At 39.6% G+C, this 25386-nt stretch overlaps 1 protein-coding gene across 2 annotated transcripts in view; it reads right to left on the bottom strand.

Annotated features, from left to right (window-relative positions):
* Window positions 1–1066: 1066 nt before the first annotated feature.
* Window positions 1067–25386, bottom strand: part of PSEN1 (presenilin 1) — a 72057-nt gene continuing 47737 nt past the window's right edge. For both annotated transcript variants that reach the window (XM_007095098.3, XM_007095099.3), the window contains exons 8-12: window positions 23557–23655; window positions 14525–14611; window positions 11608–11781; window positions 4300–4418; window positions 1067–2320 (exon numbers count right to left, since the gene is read on the bottom strand). In XM_007095098.3, the coding sequence (XP_007095160.2) occupies window positions 2165–2320; window positions 4300–4418; window positions 11608–11781; window positions 14525–14611; window positions 23557–23655 (635 nt within the window). In that variant the 3' untranslated portion in view covers window positions 1067–2164. The remainder of the gene's footprint in view (window positions 2321–4299; window positions 4419–11607; window positions 11782–14524; window positions 14612–23556; window positions 23656–25386) is intronic.

Here is a 25386-nt window from a genome sequence, read left to right as displayed (position 1 = left end):
ACCCCACTCTTTCTGTGCATTGACTTGTTTTTCCTGCATTTCTCAACTACCTAATATGAGCCAGTTTTTACTTATACTCCAGTTATACTCCAACAGCACACTACTGCTAAATTTAGTTTCTTATAAAAAAATATGCTGTGACAGAAAACAACTATTCTAAACTCCAAGGACGGGGTACCTGGGTGGCTCAGTTGGTTGAGCGTCCAACTTCAGCTCAGGTCATGATCTCGCGTTCATGGGTTCGAGCCCTACATCGGGCTCTGTGCTGACAGCTCAGAGCCTGGAGCCTGCTTCGGATTCCGTGTGTGTGTGTGTGTGTGTGTGTGTGTGTGTGTGTGTGTGTGTGTCTCTCTCTGCCCCTCCCCAGCTGGCGCTCTATGTCTCTCAAAAAAATAAAATAAAACATTAAAAAAAAAAAAAAAAAACAACCTCCAAAGGGAACTGCAAACTAGATCATATGATAGGCTGGAGAGAAAGCAGGAACAGGAAGAAAAGCTGGCCTTTCTTCAGCCACAGGGGGAGACTAAATGTCTCACAAACGCTTATAATCTGATCACTGTGGCTAAAGGTGGTCAGTGGTAAAAGAAGGGCTATGCCCAGCAAAGCTCCATTTAAAGGTGTCATGTGCCCACAGGCTGATGGCTCCGTTTATGTGCACTGTCCAGCTGAACTGCGCAGGACCTCAACTCCACTGCCCACTTCAAAGGTACAAAGGTACACTGAAATGAAAGGTAAGGCAGAAGGGAAAGCACAAAACACCCAATGTGAGGTTCTTGAGGAATAACTTGGTTCTCCTCCTTAAGATCTGCCCACGGGACATTAACTCATTTTGTCCCATTGGCTGTTAGTGGTCCCATCTTTTCTCTTCTCCGCATCTGGTTCGCCTCCTGACCCTTGGTTCTCCCGTGGCTCACCGAGTAAAATCATGGCTTTCTCCAAATTCTTGCTTTGTACTGATACAACTGACTTTATAATCCACCAGCTTTGGGCTATTGGTTTAAATTCTGACCTAGTGTCAGAGACAATGAATGGGTTGTAGTAAAAAAAAGAAAAAACAGGACAGGAAGTGCTTCACCAGCCATTTTACTCTTCTTTAATTCTACTGTCTTTGGGCACACATTGTATTTGCTACTCAAGAAATTATGACAGTGAGGCTGACAGCACTGATTCATTAACACATTCTTTGCACCACACAAAGAGTAAAATCCTAGAATAACTGGATCATCTGCTACCACAACAGAGCTGTCTCATTTGCTGTAGAAGAGAATGCTTATGGGGAGTCAGGGAGAGATGGGAACAATGGAAGCATCCAGGGCAAGTAAACCTACAAGTATGTCTAAAAATAAAGAATTTGGTGGAAAACCCAGAATTCACCTAAGGCTGACAGGAAACCGTTTAGATATAGTTCCATTCTTTCCAGAAATTACTGAATTTGGAACCTGAGGTTAAGACTTTTAGGATAAAGTAAGTTCAGACTGGCCATGGGAAGAAATGCAACCATAGATGAGTTTCAGTGCTTGAAAACAAAAATTTTCAAAATCAACCTACATATCTGACTTGACTCAAGGTGAAAAAAAAAATCTTATTTAAAAATGGTAAGTCTGCAGCAGAAAGGTTTTAAAGTGAAAGTTAGAGCCCCTTTTCAAAAACCTTTTCGTGTTGCTGCTGGTGCCTGCTCTCCTTACAATACCTCCTGAAAAGGTTCAGAGTTCAATACAGGTTTATTAGGTTGATCTTCAACATGTAGTTTAAAATGAAGAGTCCTGTTTGGTTTAAACCGTGTCATTTAACTTCTCGGTAATGGTAGTCCTGAGAGTCTGCAGTGTTGGTAAAATCCACCTGTGACCAAGGGTCAAATTGCTGGTGGGAGCACAGCAACTTCTTGGTCCGTCCCTCCTCCTCATCCTTGTCCCTCAAATCTGGTAGTTTTTGCACCGAGGGACTCAGTCCGTCACGATGACGCGTGTTCAAAACCATTTTCTGTAGACATCTTCTTCCAGTGCCCAATGGTACAGGTGGTCAGGAAGACTTGGAAGGAAGCTGCAAAAGTCCAGCTGGGAATCTTGCCTTTGTTAGATGTGGACACAGTAAAATCATCTTTGTCCTCCCCAGGTTTAATTATAGTCAAAGGAGAAAAATCCATGGGATTCTAATTGCAAATATACTATATATAAAATTGATGGAATGCTAACTGGTCCATAAAGGGCTGTACAAGATAATCTGTGGCAAAGTAGAAAACAAGCCCAAAGGTGATAGAGATTGGAAGAGCTGGCAGAGCTTTCTTGAAAATGGCGAGGAGTAATAATGTAAGGCACAGACCCTGTGGACAAGAGGGGAGAGACACAAACTCAGGCAAAATTAGGAAAGTATTTCATGCAAAAACAACCCAATCACAAGTATTTAATTCACTGAGCTTACATTTTAGGGCAATTTTTTTTGTTACGTTTGGAAACATTTATTTTCCTTTACAATACAGAGTTCATTATGCACACACTTAATTCTAGGTAAGGAATAGAATCTAAAAATAAAACTCTTTTTTAAAAATTAAATAATACTGAAATTTCTACTTAAAATATTGAGTTGGCTACTGTGAGTTTAGTTTGGCTGACGAAAGTCCTGGAGGCGAGAAGCATCCTTTATGTTGTACGGGGGGCAAAGAGATGCTCACAGAATAAACCAATACAAGTTCATGAAGCATATACAAGTTTCTCTATCTGAAAGCAGAGCGTTCCTATGAAGCCTTTTGTAAGCCGAAACAGCATAAAGCGAAGCATATCCCCACTTCCTGAAAGTTCCAATTATGCCGCTTTTTTTTTTTTAATTTTTTTTTCAACGTTTTTTATTTATTTTTGGGACAGAGAGAGACAGAGCATGAACGGGGGGGGGGGGGGGGGCAGAGAGAGAGAGGGAGACACAGAATCGGAAACAGGCTCCAGGCTCCGAGCCATCAGCCCAGAGCCTGATGCGGGGCTTGAACTCACGGACCGCGAGATCGTGACCTGGCTGAAGTCGGACGCTTAACCGACGGCGCCACCCAGGCGCCCCTATGCCACTTTTTTTAATGAAAGACCTTCATTAGTATGATAACAGCCTTTTTTGTAAAAGCAAAAATCTTCCTTGGGTTTCTTTCTGTTATCGAAAACAGCAAAGTGGTGTAATATGCACCTTCAGAAAGCAGGAGAACACCTGTGTTGCTTTCTTGTAAACACAGAGCAGCCATATGATATTGTCCGTTTTTTTACCCTAACTACTAAGACAATGTCTGAAAACTAAGCATTTCAAGTTTATCCAAAATAAGTCATTTTCCTCTTAAAAGATACAACACATCCAGAAAAGTAAATAAAAATAAAGAAAAATAAAACACATGAAAATTCTAACTGGTTTTATGATCATGATACACCACAGAGGTCAGCATAAAATAAACTCGTAAGTAATGGCTCTCAACTCACCTCTCATCTAACTTCATGGACACATATCAGACATCACATCTTTAGCAAAAATACCAGTAAGAAATACCTTAAGAGTTACTTATAGTTTTGAAAGCGTCGGGGTTCATGTTGTGGTGCTACAAGCAAGACCTATGTGGCATGGTGCACTGTGTTAGCTTTTCTCGCCTCAGACTTGCTGCCCCCGGAATACTGCCTGCTGCAGGTTGTGGCATTAAAGGCAAAACCACCACCAGACTCAGGAACAAAGTGAGGATGAGTACCCCTTTAAGACTGATCTAACACAGCTATTTTCCTACATGTCTACGCTGCCAGGCTTGAAGCAGCTGTTCCCAATCAGAGGTGCTTATCAGAACTTTCCGGGAAATTAAAAAAACCCACACAATTAAAACATTAAGTATCTCAGGGCAGGGATGCACAATATTAATGGGTAATTTTAATGGGTGGCCAGGTGGCAAACTATTTAGGTGAGGTTCAGTTAATTTGTTTTTAAAAAGCTCTCCAGGTGAATGGCACACTCAGCCCAGCTAGGGTGAAAACAGATTGCCTTAGGGCCACTTGGGTGGCTCAGTCCATTAAGTGTCCTACTCTTGGTTTCAGCTCAGGTCATGATCTCGTGGTCTCATGGTTTTGAGCCCCGCATCGGGCTCTGTGCTGGCAGCGCGGAGCCTTTTTGGGATTCTCTCTCTCCCTCTCTCTCTGCCCCTCTCCCATTTGTGCTGTCTCTGTGTCTCTCAAAATAAATAAATAAACTTTAAAAAACAAAAAAATAAAACAGACTACCTTAAAGGGACAGTATAATCAGAGTTCTGAGGTGAGGATTTCAGACATGTTTTTATTAGTGTATACTTACAATTAATATGGCTACAAAACAGGCTATGGTTGTGTTCCAGTCTCCACTGGCTGTTGCAGAAGCTTTACCAACCAGAACACTGTAGAAAATGAAGTCTCCTAATCCAAGTTTTACTCCCCCTAAAAAGGAAAGATTATGAATATAAATGTTTGTTACTTTTTGCCATCAATTCAAAAGTGTCACTGCCACATTCCATCCTGTATTGAATGAGAAAGCAGTAAAGGACATATAAATTTTGGCTTTAGCTAGGTTTTCTTTCTTTTTTGTTTTCCTCCAATAGGAGTTTCAGATTCTGTATGACTGGCTCTGGGGTCTTTAACATTGAGATGCTGTTGTTACATATAACAAGGAACAATAAATAACAGCAGTCATCTATTGACTGCCTGGTTTACACCTGGCACTTGTTCTAACAAATCTTCACAAGAACCCCTATAATTTACTTCATAAAATTCACCCGTTGTTCAATTATTGTAAAAGATGTAGAGTTGTCCAACCATCACCACAATCCACATTTCCATCACCCTAGGCCTTAAGCAACACTGATGTCTTCTCTCTCTATAAATTTGGCTTTTCTAGACACTTCATAAAATGGACACGTAACACTATGTAGTCTTTGTGACTGGCTTCTTTCACGTAATGTATTTTCGAGGTTTATCCATGAAATTGCACTTGTCTGCACTTTCTTTTTACTGGTCAGTTTTCCACTGTGTGAATACACTAGTTGATGGGCAATGGAACGTTTTCATTTTGGGGCTATTATGAATAATGGTGCTATGAACATCATGCTGTGACCAGGCGTACACATCTTTGTGTGGACATTGTTTTCATTTCCATGGGGTAGATTCCTACAAATGGGATTGCTGGGTTATATGGGAAGTTTATCTTTAGTTTTTTAAGAAACTGCCAAATTGTTTTCCATACTGGCTGCACCAGTTTACATTGCCACCAGCAAGACCTCAGGGTTCCAGTTTCTTTACTTCCTTCACCAACGCTTGATATTGGTAGCCTTTTTGATTATAGCCATTCTGAATAATGGTGTTGAGCAGATTTTCGTGTGTTTATTACCTCTTATATTTCTCCTTTGCTGAAATGTTTATCCAAAGCATGTCCCTATTTTTTAAATGGGTAATCTCCTATTATTGAGTTGTAAGCATTCTTTATATATATATCCTTAACACAAGTCTTGAACAGACTTGAAATGTGGTTTGGATAGCTTTTCTCACAGTCTGTCTTCTTTTCTTTTTCTTTTTATGTTTATTTATTTGAGAGGAGGAGAGAGAGAATGCCAAGCAGGCTCCACACTATCAGCACAGAGCCTGATGTAGGGCTGGATCCTAGGAACTGTGAGATGATAACTTGAGCCGAAATCAAGGGCTGGATGCTTAACCGACTGATGCCACCCAGGCACCCCTCTTTTCCTTTTCTTAATGGTATCTTAAAAAAAAAATTTTTAATAGTAAAATATACAACTCAATGGCATTAAGTAAACTCACACTGTTGTACTACCATCCTCATCATCCATTCACAGAACTCTTTTCATCTTGTAAAACTAAAACTCTGTACACATTAAACACAAACTCCTTCTTTTCTCCCTCCATCCTCTGGCAACCATCATTCTATTTTCTGTCTCTAAGTTTGACTACTCTAGGTACTTCATATCATACAGTATTTGTCTTTTTGTGACTGGCTTACTTCACTTAGCATAATGTCCTCAAGTTCATCCATGTTATACAGCATGTTAGAATGTCCTTCCTTTTTAAGGCTGAATAATATTCCACTGTGTGTATACACATTTATACACTCATCCATCAGTGGACACTTGGATTGCTTCCACTTCATGGCTATTGTGGATAATGCTATGAAATTGGGTGTACAAATATTTCTCCTCTTAATGGTATCTTTTGAATGCAAGTTTTTAATTTTGGTGAAGTCCAATCTATCAATTTTTTCTTCTATGTATCAGTGTTGTATTGAAGAACTCTGCCCAACCCAAGGTCATAAGTTTTTCTCTTTCGTTTTCTTCTAGAAATTTATTTATAACCACTTACATTTCAGTTTATGATCCATTTTGAGTTCATTTTTGATTGTGGGCATGATGGATGGATAGGGTGAGGCAGGAGTTTCCACTCATTCTTTTGCATGTGGATATCTAATTGTCCCAGCACCACTGGTTGAAAAGATTACATACCCTTTTCCTGTTGAATTATTTTAGCATCTTTGTAAAAAAAATTATTGACCATAAATGTAAGTATTTACATCTAGACTAGCAATTCTGTTCCACTGATTTATATGCCTCTCCTTGTGCCTGAACTGATTACTATGGCTTTATTTAATTTTTTTAAATGTTTATTTATTTTTGAAGGAGAGAGAGTGATCATGAGCAGACAAGAGGCAGAGAGAGGGGGACAGAGGATTCGAAGCAGGCTCTGTGCTGTCAGCAGAGAGCCAGATGCGGACTTGAACTCATGAACCATGAGACCATGACCTGAGCTGAAGTTGAACACTTACCCGACTGAACCACCCAGGTACCAAATTACTATGGTGTTAGAGTAAGTTCTGAAATCACATAGTATAAATCCAACAATTTGTCCTTCTCTTTCAAAATTGTTTTGGGTATTCAAAATTCTTTACATTCCCATTTTTTTGAAATGTAGCTTGTAGACATTGACAAGCTGATCCTAAAACTTATAAGAAATGCAAAGGCTATAGGTTTTCTGTTATCCAACATTTTTTCCCTTCAAATTCTTTTCAAAAAAATATACACTTAAGTAAAGGCTAGGGACACCTGAGTGCCTCAGTCGGTTAAGCATCTGACTTTGGCTCAGGTGATGATCTCATGGTTCAATGGTTCAAGCCCCACGTCGGGCTCTGTGCTGACAGCTCAGAGCCTGGAGCCTGTTTCAGATTCTGTGTCTCCCTCTGTCTCTGCCCCTCTCCCATTCATGCTCTGTCTCTCAAAAGTAAATAAAACGTTAAAAAAAAAAAGTAAAGGCTAAAACATGGATTCAAAAGATATGTTTTAACTTGGGATCCATTATTCATCCATAAAGCTTTAAAAGTGGCTTTCATTTTTCTGTTAAGTAACTATTTCCAACTGAAGTTTGACCCTGGTTTTAACGTTCATGTTGCCTGGGTTAGAGAAACCACTTCCAGGGAAGAGAGGCAGAGGGCCCTGAGAAGTATAGTGTGTTCCACATGTGGGCGAGAAATAAGCAGAGGGCTGGTTAATAAGATATTACAGAGAAACCAGTGTTCTTGAGTTGTGGGAGCCAGAGTGAAGTCTTCCTTAGTGGAAAAGATAAACATATGACCCATGAAATCCAATGCTATGAATTACTGGGTCAGCTACCCTTCAACTTGCTAACCTTGCCAGACCGATGAATATACACACCAGTTTCACATGTACAGAAGAGGCCAGTGCTACTATTTAAGTACTTGTATGATCCAGAGCAAGTTGATTAACTTCTTTTAATCCTCAAATTCCTCAGCTCTAAGATGGGGATTATGAGCTATTACATAGGGCTGTTATCAAGAATTAAAAATTAGGGGCACCTGGGTGACTCAGTCAGTTAAGTGTCTGACTTCAGCTCAGGTCACAATCTGACAGTTTGTGGTTTCGAGCCCCGTGTCAGGCTCTGTGCTGACAGCTCAGAACCTGGGGCCTGCTTCGGATTCTGTGTCTACCTCGCTCTCTGTTTCTCCCCTGCTTGTGCTCTGTCTCCCTCTCTCAAACATAAATAAACAAAAAGAAAAAAAAGGCCGGGGTGGGGATGCCTAGGTGGCTCAGTCGGTTAAGCATCTGACTTAGGCTCAGGTCATGATCTCATGGTTCGCGAGTTCAAGCCCCGTACTGGGCTCTGTGCTGACAGTTCAGAGCCTGGAGCCTGCTTTGGATTCTGTGTCCATGTCCCCATTTCCCTCCCTCCCTCCCTCCCCCCCCCCCCCCTCTCTCTCTCTCTCTCTCTCTCTCTCTCTCTGTCTGTCTGTCTGTCTGTCTCTCTGCCCCTCTCCTGCTCACGTTCTCTCTCTCTCTCAAAAATAAATAAACATTTAAAAAAATGAGTTAAAAAATAATACAGGAAACGTTCTTGGCACATATAAAGGCTAAAATATATAATAGCCTTAGAAAGACTTAGATTTCAATTTCAAATGTTAAATGCTATAAGAAACTAAAAGTAAGTTCTTCAGAAAAAAAATGTTACAGAAATGAGATTTTTAAAATAATGCAGGGAAAAAATTTTGCAGTTATCTGAAAACAAATATGTATTTAGAATATTCAAAGAATCATTACAACTCAATAATTAAAGAGGCAAATAAAAATGGTCAAAGAACCTGAATATAGTTCTCCAAAGAAAAGATAAAAATGGCCAATAAGCACACAAAAAATTACTCAATATCATTAACCATTAGGGAAATGCAACTGAAAACCATAATGAGACACCACTTTATACCTACTCTAGATTATAATCAAAAAGATAATAAGTGTTGGTGAGGATGTGGAAAAATTGGGGCATTCACACACTGCTGGTGGGAATGTAAAATAGTATGGCTGCTTTGGAAAACAGTCTGGCAGTTTCTCAAAAGGTAAAATACAGAGTTACCATAGGACCCAGCAATTCTACTCCTGGGTATATACCCAAGAGAAATAAAAACATGTCCACACAAGAACTGGTACATGAATGTTCATAGCAACATTATGCATAACAGCCCCAAATGGAAACAACTCAGATGTCTATTATCTGATGAATGGATAATAAATGTGGTATATACATAAAATGTAATATCATTTGGCTACAAAAATAAATGAAGTACTGACACATACTACAACACAGATGAACTCTGAAAACATTGGCCTAAGTAAAAGAAACTAGTACAAAGGATAATATAGTGTAGGATTCCATTTATATGAAATGTCCAGGATGGGCAAATCTAAGATAGTATATTTGTTGGTGTGGGGGGACATGGGAGCTAATGAGTATAGACTTGCTTTCTGAGATGATGAAAATGTTCTAAAATTCACTTGTCGTGATGGTTGCACAGCTCTGTGAATATAGTAAAAATCACTGCATTGTGTACTTTAAGTGGGGGGGATGGGAGGGACTGGAGAGCTGGACAGCTAAGGATTGTGGGATTTCTTTTGGAAGTAATGAGACTGTTTTAAAATTAACCGTGGGGTGTCTGGCTGGCTCAGTTGGTAGAGCATGCAACGCCTGATCTTGGGCTTGTGAGTTCGAGCCCCATGTCAGGTACAGAGATTACTTAAAAATAAAGTCTTAAAAAAAAAAAACCAACCTGCCTATAATGTATTATTTTACCTTTTTACTACTAAAAGCTCTTCTTCTACTTGAATAGTAAAATTCCTCTCCCTCACTTCCCCTGAGGTTACAGAAAAGAATCTGTAGAGTCAAATTTCCACTCCTGAAAACAACAGGCTAATTTTACTACGTTGATAAATTTTAAGTCTACTGATTAGTAGTACACTTAGGATGAGCCTGCTACTGGCATGATGTTTGAGGGAAGTATATTCTGAAATTCACTAAAAGGAAGACCAACTGCCTTCACATGGGATAAATATATTTTAGGGGTGCCTGGAGCCTGCTTCAGATTCTGTGTCTCCCTCTCTCTCTCTGCCCCTCCCCCACCCATGCTGTCTCTCTCCGTTTCTCAAAAATAAATGTCTAAAAAAAATTTTTTTTTAATATTTTACATTTCTAATTAAAAAACTCTTGGGGCGCCTGGGTGGCGCAGTCGGTTAAGCGTCCAACTTCAGCCAGGTCACGATCTCGCGGTCTGTGAGTTCGAGCCCCGCGTCAGGCTCTGGGCTGATGGCTCGGAGCCTGGAGCCTGTTTCCGATTCTGTGTCTCCCTCTCTCTCTGCCCCTCCCCCGTTCATGCTCGGTCTCTCTCTGTCCCAAAAAAATAAATAAAAAACGTTGAAAAAAAAATTAAAAAAAAAAAACTCTTCAGTTTTCGATTAAAGGCTGATTTTAAAAGGTTGTTCAGAGATGGTTACGTTACTGGATGCTAAGATGATGAAAGAATGTCAATTATTAGTTTATAGTGGTCCCAGATAAAGAAAATATTCTGAAGTTAGGAGGGGCAATACTTGGGTTTTCCTTAAAAAAAAAAAAAAAAAAAAAAGTAGAGACAAAGAGAACATGAGAGATGATCAGGAGAGAGCACTCAAGTTGCAAGGTCAGTCATGAAAGACTGCTATATACTCAACAGCTGTATTACTTCTTTCTTTTGGCTGTAGGCACCTTTGAGAAAAGAGAAAAGAAGATGCAACCTCATTATGGTGGTAACTTTGCAAGCAGAGAATATATCAGCAAAGGCAAGCTTAAGCCTGGCTGTAAGACGAGGCAACTGTGTCTAGCTTCCCTGGAGTGTGAAAGTCACAGACTGTAGCTGACTCTAACATCTGGAAAACTCAGCCAAGCACCAAAGTTAAGTATGTGCCAAGTTCTGACCCAGTTAAAAGACTAAACCTGAGCTGGCTGTATGTAAGAAGTGTTCTGCTGAAGCTCAAGGATAATGTCAAGATCATAACAATTAGTGATTAGTGAGTAAAGAAGCTAAGAAATTTAGGTGTTTGTTTCTTTAAGAGTACTTAATATTTTCACTGTAATGTTGTAATCAATCAAGAGTTTCACTTTTCTGGGGAAAAAAAAACCCACAGAGAATAATTTAGTTGGAAAATGTGCTAATCTCTTAATAAATCACATCTCTAAGACTAACTGAAGAGACGACTGAGCCCTAACCAAGGGGCGGCGGGGGGGGGGGGGTCTACTGGCTGATAATGTTCCCAAGAAACCCCAACTGCTAACCTAAGTCTAAGTGACAACATATCTTAGACACTGAACAAATGCTTGCATTTCTCCCAATAACCAAAATCCTTTACAGTGCTTGCCAGCAAAGGGAATAATGATGTAAAAGGTTGAAACATTCAAACTCACAGGTCTCTACACAGCAAAGAGGAAATATACTAATGAAATTTTTGTACATAAATATTGTAGTCATGAGTCTTACTGGAATAATAATTTCCAAAAAATCTTTTATCTTTTAAAACAAATGCCAAAGTTCAGGCTGTAAAAGGCCATTTCCAAAAATCTGAGGGGCAGAATTTGGCCCATTAACAAATGTAACTATGAGAAAAGCAACAACTATTAATATTTCCCACTAAATGCTATACTCTGTTATTCAGAATTAGACTGTACCACTCTTGATCCATTTTATTATTTTTGAGGAGTTTGGTAATGTAGCACCTAAAGGAACTCATGACTTTTCAACATAGAGTAACACACATACTTTCTTCTGGGTCCTCACTGGCTAGGATGCTGCTGGAAAGTTCCTGCACAGCAGCTCGTGACTCAGTCGTGGAGTGATGAGGCCCTAGGCGGTTGTCCCTCTGGGCTTCCCACTCTTCACTGAAGCCACCATCATCGCTCTCTGTCACAGGGTCTTGGGACTCACCTTCTGTGCCTTCAAGAGAAAGTGGACATTACAGCTCTGTAATACTTAGAAAAAAATGTTAATCCCTTTAAGAAAACTACACGGAAACAGTAACTACCCGACTGTCACTGCAACTAGGTTAGCTGGCTCCTAAACCACAAATCACAAGCTGTAAAAGTACCTGGAGGTTGCCTACCCGATAGTCATTTCTCTCCTTGTTTCCTGAAGGCAGAGTCCGGATTTGTTTGGGTTTCCACCTATCCTGCACATGACTCTTCCCAATGACAGTTCTAAAGCTGAGGCTGGTACTAGCCAATGTGTGTTGAGGCCAAGTCTGCTCTGAATTTGGGGGGAAGTTTTCCTCACTCTTTTGAGACTCAAGGAAGAAACAAACAGCCCCTTTCCAACCCTGGATGATGTCTTATCTGGATAAAATGCCTGGAACTGCAGTTGCCATCTTCTGACCATGAGAAGCAGTAGACTGAGGACCAAGATTGTATCTAAAGATGACGGAACCGGAAGAAGGAAAGAACCTGGGCCCTTGATGATATCAACGAACCATAAAATTCCCCAACCCCACAAATGCCTACACCTTAGGACTCAACTCTAAGTTAACACAAGAGAGAACATAACTCTTCTTTGTTTAAAGCAACAAAGATCTGATCTCGGCTGCCCAAAGCTTCCTAAATGATGGCGCTCACCAGTGGCTTCAGTGACCAGGATAAAAAGCATACCATTATGGGAGGTGGGGTGAGGTAGGAAAGTGGGGGTGAATTTTTTTTATGGGCCAGTCATTTTGTTACGATGATCAATCTTACTGAAAACTGTGAGCATAATATGAAAGTCCTGAGAAACTTCCATACATTAAAAATAATTAAAATACATGTGAAGTTGATAATACCTTCTCTCCTTTATTATTATTTCTAATAAAGGTAAAACATGCTCATAGCAGAGGGAGGTTTACCATGAACAAGTAAAGCTTGCATCCTTCAGGCCTATCAATTGCATGGAATTCTTCTGGGAGGGGCCAGAGCAATTCTGTATTTGTAATTTGTATTCTTTTTCTTAACCAGGTCTTCACAAAACCTGAATCTTCTATGGTTTGGAGTTTACATAATCATATAAACATAAGCTAAGCATAAGCTTTATAAATAAAAACTGCACTGCCTGCTCTGCCCCATCCCTCCTCACTCCTACTTCCAAACCTTCAGACATCCCCTTTGGGAGCCCTGTGTCTTTTTGTTCCAATGTAACTTCTAGTTCTTCTAACACAGTGGTTTTTAGCGAGGGGGTAGCACCTCCCTTCCAGGGGGTGTTTGAAGAACCAGGATGGAGGCCTTTTTGGTTACTGCAACACCTCAAAGCCACTATTAGCATTTAGTGAGTGGGGGACCAGGAATGCTAAATATCCTGCAGTGAGGGGAAGTCCCACACAATGAAGAATTGCCCACCCAAAATACCACAGCACTCCCGCTGAGGAGCTCTGAAGTTCAGCCAGGTCCTTCTAACTACAAGGCCTCTCCCCATGTCTCCTCTTCTAGAAAGTTCTTCAAAACTTCAGCTTGTTCATCACCTACTGTCACTTCCTCAGGGAAGCCTTCCTGATTTTCCAGAGTAAAGGAAATTCCTCTTCTATAAATTTTCATAGCAACTTATACATCTCCTTTGTAGGCTGATCACAAGTGTATGAATTATTTGTGGAATTAGTTGGTGAACATCTGTATCTCTCCAAATAGGTTAGAAGCTCCACAGGGACAAGGTATCTTGTTCAGGGCTGTACCCCAGTGCCCAGCAAAATACCAGGCACACAGGAGCTCAATCACTATTTGTTAGAAGAATAAAATCTTGATGTACCAAAACCACATTCATACTCACATACATAACTCATAGATAACTATCTTTTAATTTTCTTTAGTTTCACACAGGTTAACATAATAACTGGCCTTGTAACAACTGTTTCCAACATATTTCCTACTTCTCTACCAGGACTGCTGTGGGGTTCCCAGGGGACAGTGCCCTCCTTGCAGTCACCCTAGCACCAACTCGGCAGATCTCCTGGCTCCATAAAACCCCAACTTCCCTTTTGCTGACAAACAGTAACTCGATTAAGGCCCTTTTTTCTTCTCTCACCAATCTTTACTCTGCCTGTTTTTCAGCTTCCTCATAAGGTTAGCTCTTTTTGTTTTAAAAATAACTTTCCTTTCTTCCTGACTATTTATGGTGTGCTATTATTCCAGTTCTCTCCACCAACTCCTACCTTATGTTCTCCTTAACATCTTCGGTAGTACCCACAGAGGCCTTTTGATCTCCTACCCTGGATCATTACTTTTATTCTCCTCCAGAAAGTCCTGTCCACCTGGAATATTTTATCTTCTTGGTATAAACATGATTGCATCTCAAGTCAAATTATACTTAAATTACCCTGGCCATATCAGATAAGAGGCTCTCATTTTTACAGGTTTCGAGACCAAGATTATTTTTCCTTTTTTAAATCATAGCCTCAATTTGAACCTTTCCATACTGGTATTAAGGGCACTGAATGGCAGAAGTTCTTCACCTAGGGTGCCTTGGGTGTGCAGTTGGGTTTAGAGTGTCTGAACTCCTTAAATATTTATCTGTATTTACTGGATATTACCACAGCTTTCAGGAGGTGCTCAAGAGTCCATGACCAAAGACAGAGGTTAAAATCATTGCTTCTTAGCTCACTGTCAGCCAATATAACAGGACAATGACCCAGAAAAAAACAGGAAATTACCAAATAAAAGTCACCTACTTTGTGCGTTACAATTGGAGTTTTTGGACACCTTCCTTTGGGCTTCTGGGTCTCCTTCTGCCATATTCACCAACCACACCATTGTTGCTGTTGGGAAAGATAAAAGTCCAGGTAAGAACTTTAAACACAGAAAGTATGTGACTAGAGAACAGGCCATTATCTTCCTACACAAATCACCAATCTTCTTAATGTTGCCTTAAGTATCTTTAACAATCAGAAATAAATGCATATTAAAAACCATAAAAGGTTTTCGATTTGGACAGATTAAAGAAAAAATCCTAAAATTGAGCATTTACTCTAGCTTCCCAACTGCAGCTGCTATTGTAAAACAGTTCCTCATTATTTCCAGTCCCTGCAAAGTAACCAGAGAGAAAACTGTTCAGGCCAGTCAGACTCAAGCTGGACTAGCTGAATTTCCTAAAACAGTGTGAAATCACTGATGAAAATTACTTATTGGAACTAAATCAGAGAACAAACCAGGGCTCACAAAAGCATCAGATGATCATGATGATTCTAAGGATGACTGAATAAGTTTCTTTCACATTATGCCTCACTTCTGGATTTTTCATAATGCTAAACTACATGATATACAAGTATTAAAAAAAGGTTAAAAGCAACAAACATAAAGGGGATAGTCAACTGGCTTATTCTATGTCCCTTCCATAAAAATAACATATATATCTATATAGATCTAGGTATATACACACATCTCTGTCACATTTTAGTTAAAGGACAACATGAATACTTTAAAATGGTGCTTCTCCTATATTGCAGGTGGTTAAAAAATGGTATAGCTCCTACATAGCTCCTGTTGAAAGAGAATTTGGTAACCACTAATAAAACTGTATGTGCCAAAAAAAAATGAAATCTTGCCAGTTGCAACATGGACGAACCTAGATGTTTATGCTACTACACTAAAATAAATCAATAAACAAAACAAAACAGAAGCAAATCCATAAATACAGAGAACAAACTGGTGGTTGCCAGAGGGGAGGGTGGACGGGGGATGGGCAAAACAGGTGAAGGGTATTAAGAGGTACAAGCTTTGAGTCATAAAATAAGTCATATGGATGTAAAGTACAGCATAGGGAATAGGTCAGTAATATAAGAACTTTGTAAGGTGACAGATGGTAACTATACTTACCACTGTGAGCATTTCATAATGTGCATAAATGCTGAATCACATCTGAAACTACTATAATATTATATGTCAACTATACTTCAATTAAAAAAAAAAACTACCTGTGCATTAACCCTTTTATTCAGGAATACCACTTTTGGGAAGTATCCCCAAAATACACTAACAATAATACAAAAATACTTATAAACATGTGCATATAGGGCTATAGCATAAACCAAATGCTAGCAGCAACCTGAGTCTAATCTATGGTCACAGTAAGCAATTTTAAATAAGACACTTGGCATCTATGAATTTCTGGCTTGTTATCACTGATTTTATAATTATATCCATATATAATTATATCCATGTTCCTAATACCCTTAGGCTTTTTGAATAACTTATGAAACAAATACACAACCAAAGAAGCTGAAAATTCTTTTTTTTTTTTACCTTTTTAAAATGTTTATTTATTTATTTTATTTATTTAAGATTTATTTTTGAGAGAGACAGAGACAGAATGCGAGTGAGTTAGGGGCAGAGAGAGAGGGAGACACAGAATCTGAAGCAGGCTCCAGGCTCGGAGCTGTCAGCACAAGAGCCCGACGGCGGGCTCGAACTCATGAGCTGAGCCAAACTCATGACCTGAGCCAAAGTCGGACACTCAACCGACTGAGCCACCTGTTTAATAAACAGGTGTCCCTGTTTATTTATTTTTGAGAGACAGACACAGAGCATGAGCAGGGGAGGGGCAGAGAGAGAGGGAGACACAGAATCCAAAGCAGGCCCAAGGCCCCAAGGTGTCAGCACAGAGCCGATGCAGGGCTCAAACCCACAAGCCAGGAGATCATGACCTGAGCCGAAGTCGGATGCTCAACCGACTGAGCCACCCAGGTGCCCCTAGAAGCTGAAAATTCTATAACAGCTACGCTTTCTTGTTCACTGAGGCTTCAGGATTTTAAGGTCAAACAAGTTTCATTATATGATAACCCAACTAAGTGGTCAAAGTCAACATAATCCAGCTATGCCATCCATACACTGTTAAATTCAAACCCAAAGAAGAGAAACTCTGTATAAGGCTTATGAATTTCTGTAGCCTTCTTGGCAATGAAGTATTTATTTGATTTTCTCTATGCAAGTATGAAAAAATATAACAAGAAACTCTTTTGTTTTAACATTTAATAGTACCATGGAGGGGCGCCTGGGTGACTCAATTAAGCATCCAACTTCGGCTCAGGTCATGATCTCACGGTTCGTGAGATCAAGCCCCACATTGCGCTCTATGCTAACAGCTTGGAGCTGGAGCCAGCTTTGGATCCTGTATCTCCCTCTCTCTCTGCCCCTCTCCCACTTGCACTGTCTCTCTCTCTCAAAAAGTAAACATTAAAAAAAAAATTAATAGTACCATGGAAATCAGGCGTCAGCAAACTTTTTCTATAAAGAGCCAAATAATAAATGTTTTGGGCTTATGGGTCATATCTAGTCTCTGTCACATACTCTTCTCTTTTCTTTTCTTTTTTATTAAAACTGTAAAAACCACTCTTGGCATACAGGCTGTACAAAAACAGGTTGTGGGCCAGATTTGGCTACAGGCAGTAATTTGCTAACCACTGATGTAACTTATCATGAACAGAATATGTAGTTGTTGAATGAATTAATATTACTAAAATAGTATCTAAAAACCCACTTCTGAATCTTTTAACACCAAACATCTCAGATTAGAAAAATATGCAGTTTTAAAAATTAACATAATCTAAACTCCCCCAAACTGATATGAAATCAAAGAAATGCTTTGAATGAAATGATCTACCCTCAAGGAACTATTAGCCTCAGTTTTTGATAAGCTACCAGAGTAGACCACCTCTACTAGGGAAGAATGATTTAGTTCCAAAGCCAGGTGTACATTTTTCCTGTCAGAATGATGGAAACAGAAAACAAAAAAATGCCGCTCACATTTTGTGAGGATAAGATGCTTTTGCAAACCAAATATCATTAACTGGGGAAGAGTATAGAAATGCAAAAAAGGATTGCTTTTTTTAAAATTATTTTCTTAATGTTTTTTATTTTGGGGTGGGGAGGGACAGAGAGAAAGGGAGACAGAGAATCCCAAGCAGCTTGCAAGCTGCCAGTGCAGCCTGAGATTGATGCAGGACTCAATCTCACAAACCGTGAGATCATGACTTGAGCCAAAATCAAGAGTCGGATGCTTAACCAACTGAACCACCCAAGCAGCCCCAAAGGACAGCATTTTTAAAGAGCAAATAGTAGGGGAGCCTGAATGGTTCAATTGGTTAACTCAGGTCATGATCTCACGGTCTGTGGGTTTAAGCCTGCATCAGGCCCTGGGCTGACAGCTTGAAGCCTGGATCCTGCTTCGGATTGTGTGTCTCCCCCCCCCTCTCTCTGACCCTCCTTCACTCATACTCTAATATAAAACAACAAATATTAAAAAAAAAAAAAAAAAAAAAAAGCCCTCTCAAACTCAGTGATTTATAAAATCCTCATGACAGATTTAGTATTTCATGAGAACAGATGCTTTCTTGGACCTGTCTGATATATACAGAAGGTAAAGGTTTATGCTTAATGTTTTTCCACATATGCTGAATTACTGTTAAAATACCTTAGAATGTCAAATGTTATGCAAACTTGAGTTTTTAAAAATGTGACATGCAAATGATATTTTAAAACAACAAAGTAAATGCTTATTTGCTGTATAAAATCAGTATGTATGTTTAATGTTGTGGCAAACTGAAAAACCACTGCCAATTCTTCACCCCTCCTGCACCCCATGCTCGTGCCATGGCTACTGTGGACGGCATGTCCTTCTCCTCCTCTTCCTGACCTGGGGCTCAGCTATGTGGTTTGCTTCAACCAATGACATATGGAAGGGGTGATGGCATGCTAACATCGAGCCTAGGCCTTCAAAGGCCTTGCTGCTGCTCTGTGGTTCCTCTAGCCAGTAAGAACAGGTCTTCGAGGAGCCCACTGCTGGAAGAAAGGGAGCATGTGGAGCTGGGCTAGAACAGCCAACTCAGTCAGATCAGCTCAGTGAATCAAACCACCTGCAGATATGGGGGGGGCGGGGCGGTGATAAGTGACTCGTATTTTTAAGGCACTGAGTTTTAAAGTTTTAAGGTTTCAGTTTTAAACCACCTTAAATGTGTCACCACATTATTGTGACAGAAGCTAACAGTAGACAGAACAGTAAAACAACGTAAAATTATGAAAACACAAATAATAATTTAAAACCTCAAAATCCCTCCCCTTTGACATCCATAATTAACTTTTTAAAAAACACAAGGGACAATTAAAACTCTACAAGTGGAGAAAGGTATAAAGAAAAATATAAAAGCTACCAAATCTCTAAATCCCACTTCTCAGAGGTAAACACTACTAGCCTTTTGTCAGTTTTTAAAAAGTATTATCAGGATTGCATGTATACAGACATCCATAGACAGTTCCTTTCCCCTACTCCTCCCACAGGACACTGCATTACTGCTTTCAATCTTGCTTTCTGTTTTTAGTATGTCATCTTTAACATTAAAAAAAAAAAAAACACAACTGGACATATACAGAGCTACTGCATTTTTTTTTTTTTTTTTTTTGAAAGAGAGAGAGTGAAAGCGAGTGAGCATGCTAACAGGAGAGGGGCTAAGAGAGAGGGAGAGAGAATCTCAAGCAGGCTCCAAGCCCCAGCACAGAGCCCAACTTGGGCTCGATCTCACAACCGTGAGATCATGATCTGAGCCGGAATCACGAGTCAGATGCTTAACTGACTGAGCCACCCAGGCGCCCCACTGCCTCATTCTTTTTAATGGCTGTACAATTATCTATTTTATGATTGTACCATAATTATTTGCAAGTGTTCCCTTTGATGGATACTTAGGTTACTTCTAACCAGCATTCATTATTAACATTTGGTGGAACATTCTGTATGCACAAATATAAAAAACATAAATGGATTTTTATTTCCAGGAATAACGCATAAGCAGCTCACACCCAAATGTGATTAAGAGTAAAATGTTCAAAACGTCATCTGTTCTTTTCTGCTAAAAAACACAGGAAGCAGATGATAATAAATTTATACTGGAGAAAGAGTAACACAACGATCCTTGCATTCCAGACAATGGGTTTCTTAACACTTTATCAGACTTCTCTAGCTACAAGCACAGTCCCCACCTTTCCACCTCCCGCAAATGACCTCACATCGAGTTCACAAGAAGATTAAGGTCAACTAACACGTGCTCTCAACTTTACCTGTACCTTTCACTATGTCTCACTACCCTCTGCATTTCCGTCTTCCTTTTTCCTTCTTTCCAGGTCCTTCCCTGTTCTCATCTAATTCCTCTTCCTGAACTCCTAGAGCAATTTCTACCTGCTTTGTTGATAACCTTGTTCCATTAATCATTCCTTCTTGCTGGTCGTTTCAAAGGCTTTCTCCACAGGCTCCTTCCTCTCAACCTTAGAAACACAGTTACATCTTCTGTCTCCTGCCAACACCTTTCCTCAGACCTGCTCTCCTCTCAAGTCACCACTGCCCTGGCTATGAGACAGGAATCTGCAGCAGTAGGTACTGTCCCAACCTTCCTGCACCACCCATTCTCTGGCCACACCGTCAATTCCACTGCCAGGATCAGCAACAGCAAAACAGACACGCTTCCTTCCCTTAGGAGCTATTGCCTCTGGTCCTATCACTCTACTGAAATGCTCTCTTAATTGCCACTGAAGATGTCCAAGGCACCCAAATCTATATGGTTTATTTAGTCCTCATTATCTTTGGCTTCTTTGTAGCATTTGACATTCTCTCCTTAAAATTGCTTTTCTAATAACCCAACAGAATAATAGGCAAGAAAAAAAAAAGCCTACAAGGATATGTATCATATTGATTATAGGGGTAACTGCTAGTAAGGTATTATGATTGGGGATGATAGTTACAGTGAAATTTTACTTTATCTACAATATTTAATATTTTCCAGCATAATCAGTTGCACAATTAAAACTTTTGAAAACATGTAAAACAATACTATACCCAGTCACAAAATAAGAAATATATATAGCTAAGAAAAACATGAAAAAAAGTCCAAATAATCACTAATAGTTATTAGTTAATAACCCAAGATGCAAAATAAATAAGAGGTTATTTTTTGCCTATTTGTTTCACTCACACGTAATAATGAAGGTATCACGAAACTGGTACTTTAACACTACTAAAGGAAATATAAACGGGTATAGCCTTTTTAGGAGGCAATTTGGATCTACCAAAATTTAAAGGCATACATCTTTTGACTTAGCAATTCCATTTTTTAAAAAAAATTTTTTGACGTTTATTTTTGAGACAGAAAGAGTGCGCGCACATGAGGGGGGAGGGGCAGAGAGAGAGGGTGTAAGGGTTAAATTGTAGTGTAGGGCTAACTCGTAGCTTGAAAAATAACAGCTTTGTTCTGACACTGAAGGTCAAGAGATAACAGCCTTGCTTTACTCTTGTAAATTATGCTTCGTACTCTTGTAAATCAGGCTTTACCAATGAAGGAAACAAAAGCTCAAAGAAAAGAGCATCAGAGGCAAGGTCAAGGAGATCCACTGGTTGCAACTTAGCGGAAGAAAGTCTAAAATAATCACCTCATCTCGGAACTGTTTCTAACTCATCTGGAAACTGTTTCTGTGTTCTGCTCCCAGGTAATGATAAAACTATGTGATCGGCTTTAAAAACTCTGTACCCCGGCTGTTTGGGGCCGCACTCTGATCAAGAGTGTTGGTCCCGATCGGACAGCCTTGCCTCTCATTGCAATAAACTTTGTTGTGACTGTCACTGGTGCCCGTAGCATTCTGTTTCAGGAGTCGTGTGGATGCAACAAGGGAGACGCAGAATCTGAAGCAGGCTCCAGGCTCTGAGCTGTCAGCACAGAGCCCAATGTGGGGCTGAACTCACAAACTGTGAGACCATGACCTGAGCCAAAGTTGGATGCTTACCCGACTGAGCCACCCCAGCGCCGCAGCAATTCCATTTTTAAGAACGCATCTTACAAAAATATTCACAAAAATGTATGCTCTCTGCAAGCACTGTTTGTGACAGAAAAGAAATGGAAATGATCTACAGGTCTACCAATAAGGACACCTTTTTCTGAGCATCTATGTAAGAGAATACTATGCAGCCACTTCACATACTGACAAGGAAAACAAGTCCTGATACTCATTTTTGAAGTGGAAAGTCCTGGCTATCCCAATTGTCTGATATTTTCCTCTCTTTAATTGTGGTCTCTTCATTTTCTCACTCTCTAAACACAGGAGTTGACAAAGTTCTCTCCTTGACAACCTCTCCTCATCCACTTCTGTCTGAACCACTCATCCACTCCCAAAGCTTCAACTACCACCGCCACAATGACCCTTTCAGTTCTGCACTTCTAATGTCAACCCTTCCCCAAGAACTAGCACTTTGCTTCTACACTTCTGGTGGAAATTTCTCCCTGGATGACTCAGAGGTCCCATCAACTAAATAAGATATGTGCCCAGACAAAACTAAACATTCCTCAAACAAGAGAAATGTTTCATCATCACCTTTCCTTCAGGCTTAAGACTTCTCTCATCGCTTGCTAGGAATTACCTACTAATTCTACCTCCAAAACCTCTTGTCAGTCCTCTCCCTTGACTGCCATTCCCAACACCAAAATTCAGACCTTCATCATCTCCCACCTAAATTACAGCATTATCTGCTTAGTTATGCTTCCCATTACCTCAGTTTTCACTGCCCCCAATTCATCTTGCACAATGCTGCAAGCTTATAAAGCCACAGCTCTGATCACATTTCTCTTGTGCTCAAGAACCTTTGTGATTCCCCAGTGATCACATACAGATATCTAAGCCAGACACACAAAGCTATCCTTGATCTTGCCCTAATCTGCCTTCTTGCCCTAATCTGCCTTTCCAATTTGTACTCCGTGTTCTAGTCAATCTGAACATCTGAAATCTGATAAAGATGCCCCATTCTTATGTCTCAAAGACAGTCTTGTGATAAACCCCCTTATGGAATCAACTCTTCCATCTGTGTTTGCAGAAATCCTACCATCCTTAAAAGGTTCAATCAATCCAAATGCTATCACATCCATGAAGCCTTCCTGATCCCCCAGCCAGGTTTTTCCCTCTTCGAATTCTCTTGACACTTTGTGCCACTTCACTTCTGGATCAGGTAAGAACGCTTTGGATGTTGCTTATTTATACACTCTAAACTGTAAGCAAAGGAGCTTTAAGGAAGGCAAGGTATCTTAAACATCTTTATGTCCCCCACAGTGCTCTGGCAGATTTGGTCAAAGCCCAAATGCTTATGTACCAAATGATGACCCCAAAATAACAACAAGAGGGGCAGATTGTGAAGGAACAGTACCATTCTTTCAATGAATTAGGGCAAGCTTCACTGGCAGTTAAGTGTACGTAACAAATGCTCATTCTTGACATACAAGACTTTAAATGAGAACACTGGCTCCCCATTCTCTAAATAGTTCTTCTTCTCTAAGTTTATTTATTTTTGAGAAAGAGAGGGTGAGCTGGGGAGGGGCGGGGAGAGAAAAGAGAGAATCACAAACAGGCTCTGCACCATCAGCATGGAGCTCGATGCAGGACTCAAACTCACGAACCATGAAATCATGACCTGAGCTGAAATCAAGAATCGGATGCTTAACTGACTGTGCCACCCAGGCACCCCTATTTCTTCTAGTTCTGTATCTATTGAAAACTGTCTTGAACTAGGTTCAAGTGGAAGACAATAGTTACCAAGGAAACAGGAATGTGTAGAAGTTCCCTTAATGTTATCTATGCGTTTAAAATGAGAAAAAGTACGATGATAACGACCACAACCACTTGTGTTTGAGTTCCTATAAATTCTAAGCTGATTACTAACTTAACATTATTCCAAAATACTTACAGGAGTAAATGAGAGCTGGAAAGAGAGTTTCATTTCTTTCCTGAGCTGTTTCAACCAGCATACGAAGTGGGCCTTTTGGACACAAAACAGCCACTAAATCTAGAAAGAGAAAAAAAAATGATTTTTAATCTGGAAAAATACATCAGCGCAACTTGTAAATGGGTCTGCTAGGGAGGAATTAACCAAGGGAAAAGGGGTAATGTCTTATTTAGAGGGGAAGATGCTGAATGAATATGAAATAAACAGCAGGTAAACTGGTGGGGGGGGAAGGGACAACCTAAACAAGATACACAAAACCACACAGAAGATCCACGTAAATTTGATTTTGGTTTTGCCTGCTAGTTGGTTAACAGTGTATCATTACTGAGTTCTAGGAACACCTCTTCCCAGTTTGAAGAAAAGAGGCAGAGATAATGACAAGTTCTTATTTCTGCTTATTGGAATTTCCGATCTCCAATAAGCAGAAACAAAGACAAGCCATTTCCAAACAAATCTTATCAGGAGCCACAGATGGAAGCTTTACACTGAAAGGAATTTAATAGAGGGGATTACTCCATTTTTCAAAATATGGAGAGTAAAAGATTCATTCCCTCTCCTTTTTAAAAACAGTGTAGGTACTACTTAGGGATACTTGAAGTAAGAGGGAAGTAAATTTAAACAAAACAAAATAATAAATCTTTGCGTGAGAAACTTTAGTATTTCTTTTGTTCTCCTGTCAAAAGCATTTCACAATATGCAAGCCTCAGAATGCATGTGGAGCTGAAAAGTGGCCTATTTCATAAAAATAGCAACTCAGAGAGGAGGAGATTTGCCTCAGCTATTTTTAATTCTATCTCTTTCCATCAACTGCAATTTTTCTTACATTTTCTGTGCCATAAAAATTCAAAACACAGAAGTACAGAAAATTTCAAATATTTAACACTATTAAAATGGGTAGCTACATTTGTCAAGGAAGACTTGACAGCTTGTGTTGACACTGTCATCATTCAGATGCATTTAAGTAAAAAAACCCCTCACACCTGCAAGTGGTCATGTCTCCTTTTATACTACTACCACTAATATACTAAAGCACACAAAGAATTCTCAGCTCTCACTGCTTCCACTTTGATTTGTTTTGAATGACAAAAGGGAAATTTGCCGTGCTCTGAAATAATGAGATTTTCAACCTGTTTGAAGGGGCTGTGTCCTGTAACTATCTCGGTTTTATGACATGCTGCCCCTTACAGAATCGCTAAATGATAAACTCCCTTATTTTTAGAACAATTAAAGTGACTTAATTTTGTTTAAGAATTTTTAGAACCTGTGTGACAAATTAAAAAATCTTCAGACCTTATAAAAAGGGAGTTGAGAATCACTACTCTAAACGATGGATACAATCTCTTAAAGGAACTCAAAGCTTTGTAGAAATAATTTGTATCATGTATGGTAGAAAGAGGGGTAAATGGGAGAAATAATGTAACACAGTAGAAAGCATGCTGGACTTGGGATTCAGATTCTAGATCAAACACTGTAAGCCTGGGCAAATACGTTACTTCTCTAAACTTCAGGTTTGTTAGCAGTAAACAGGAATTATTGCCTTGATTATGGGATTTTGTATTTTGAAAAATAACAGCTAACATTTACTGATACTGTTCTAAATGTATTATATGTATTTTTTCATTTACTCTTCACAATAACTAAGATTTAGGGGTTGAGCATTGTGAGTAATAACAGACGGCCAATAACTGATAGGAGAGGAGCCTGGTTCTGAACCGAAGGCAGCTGCCTCCATAAGTGGCACTCTTTGTTTTTGGACATAAAAAATAGCACCAGACTCATTATTACAATTCA

This window comes from Panthera tigris, chromosome B3 (assembly GCF_018350195.1).
Source record: "Panthera tigris isolate Pti1 chromosome B3, P.tigris_Pti1_mat1.1, whole genome shotgun sequence".
Taxonomy (NCBI): Eukaryota; Metazoa; Chordata; class Mammalia; order Carnivora; family Felidae; genus Panthera; species Panthera tigris.
Note: the sequence above shows the minus strand (reverse complement) of the source record. Positions and strands in the feature narration are given on the sequence as shown.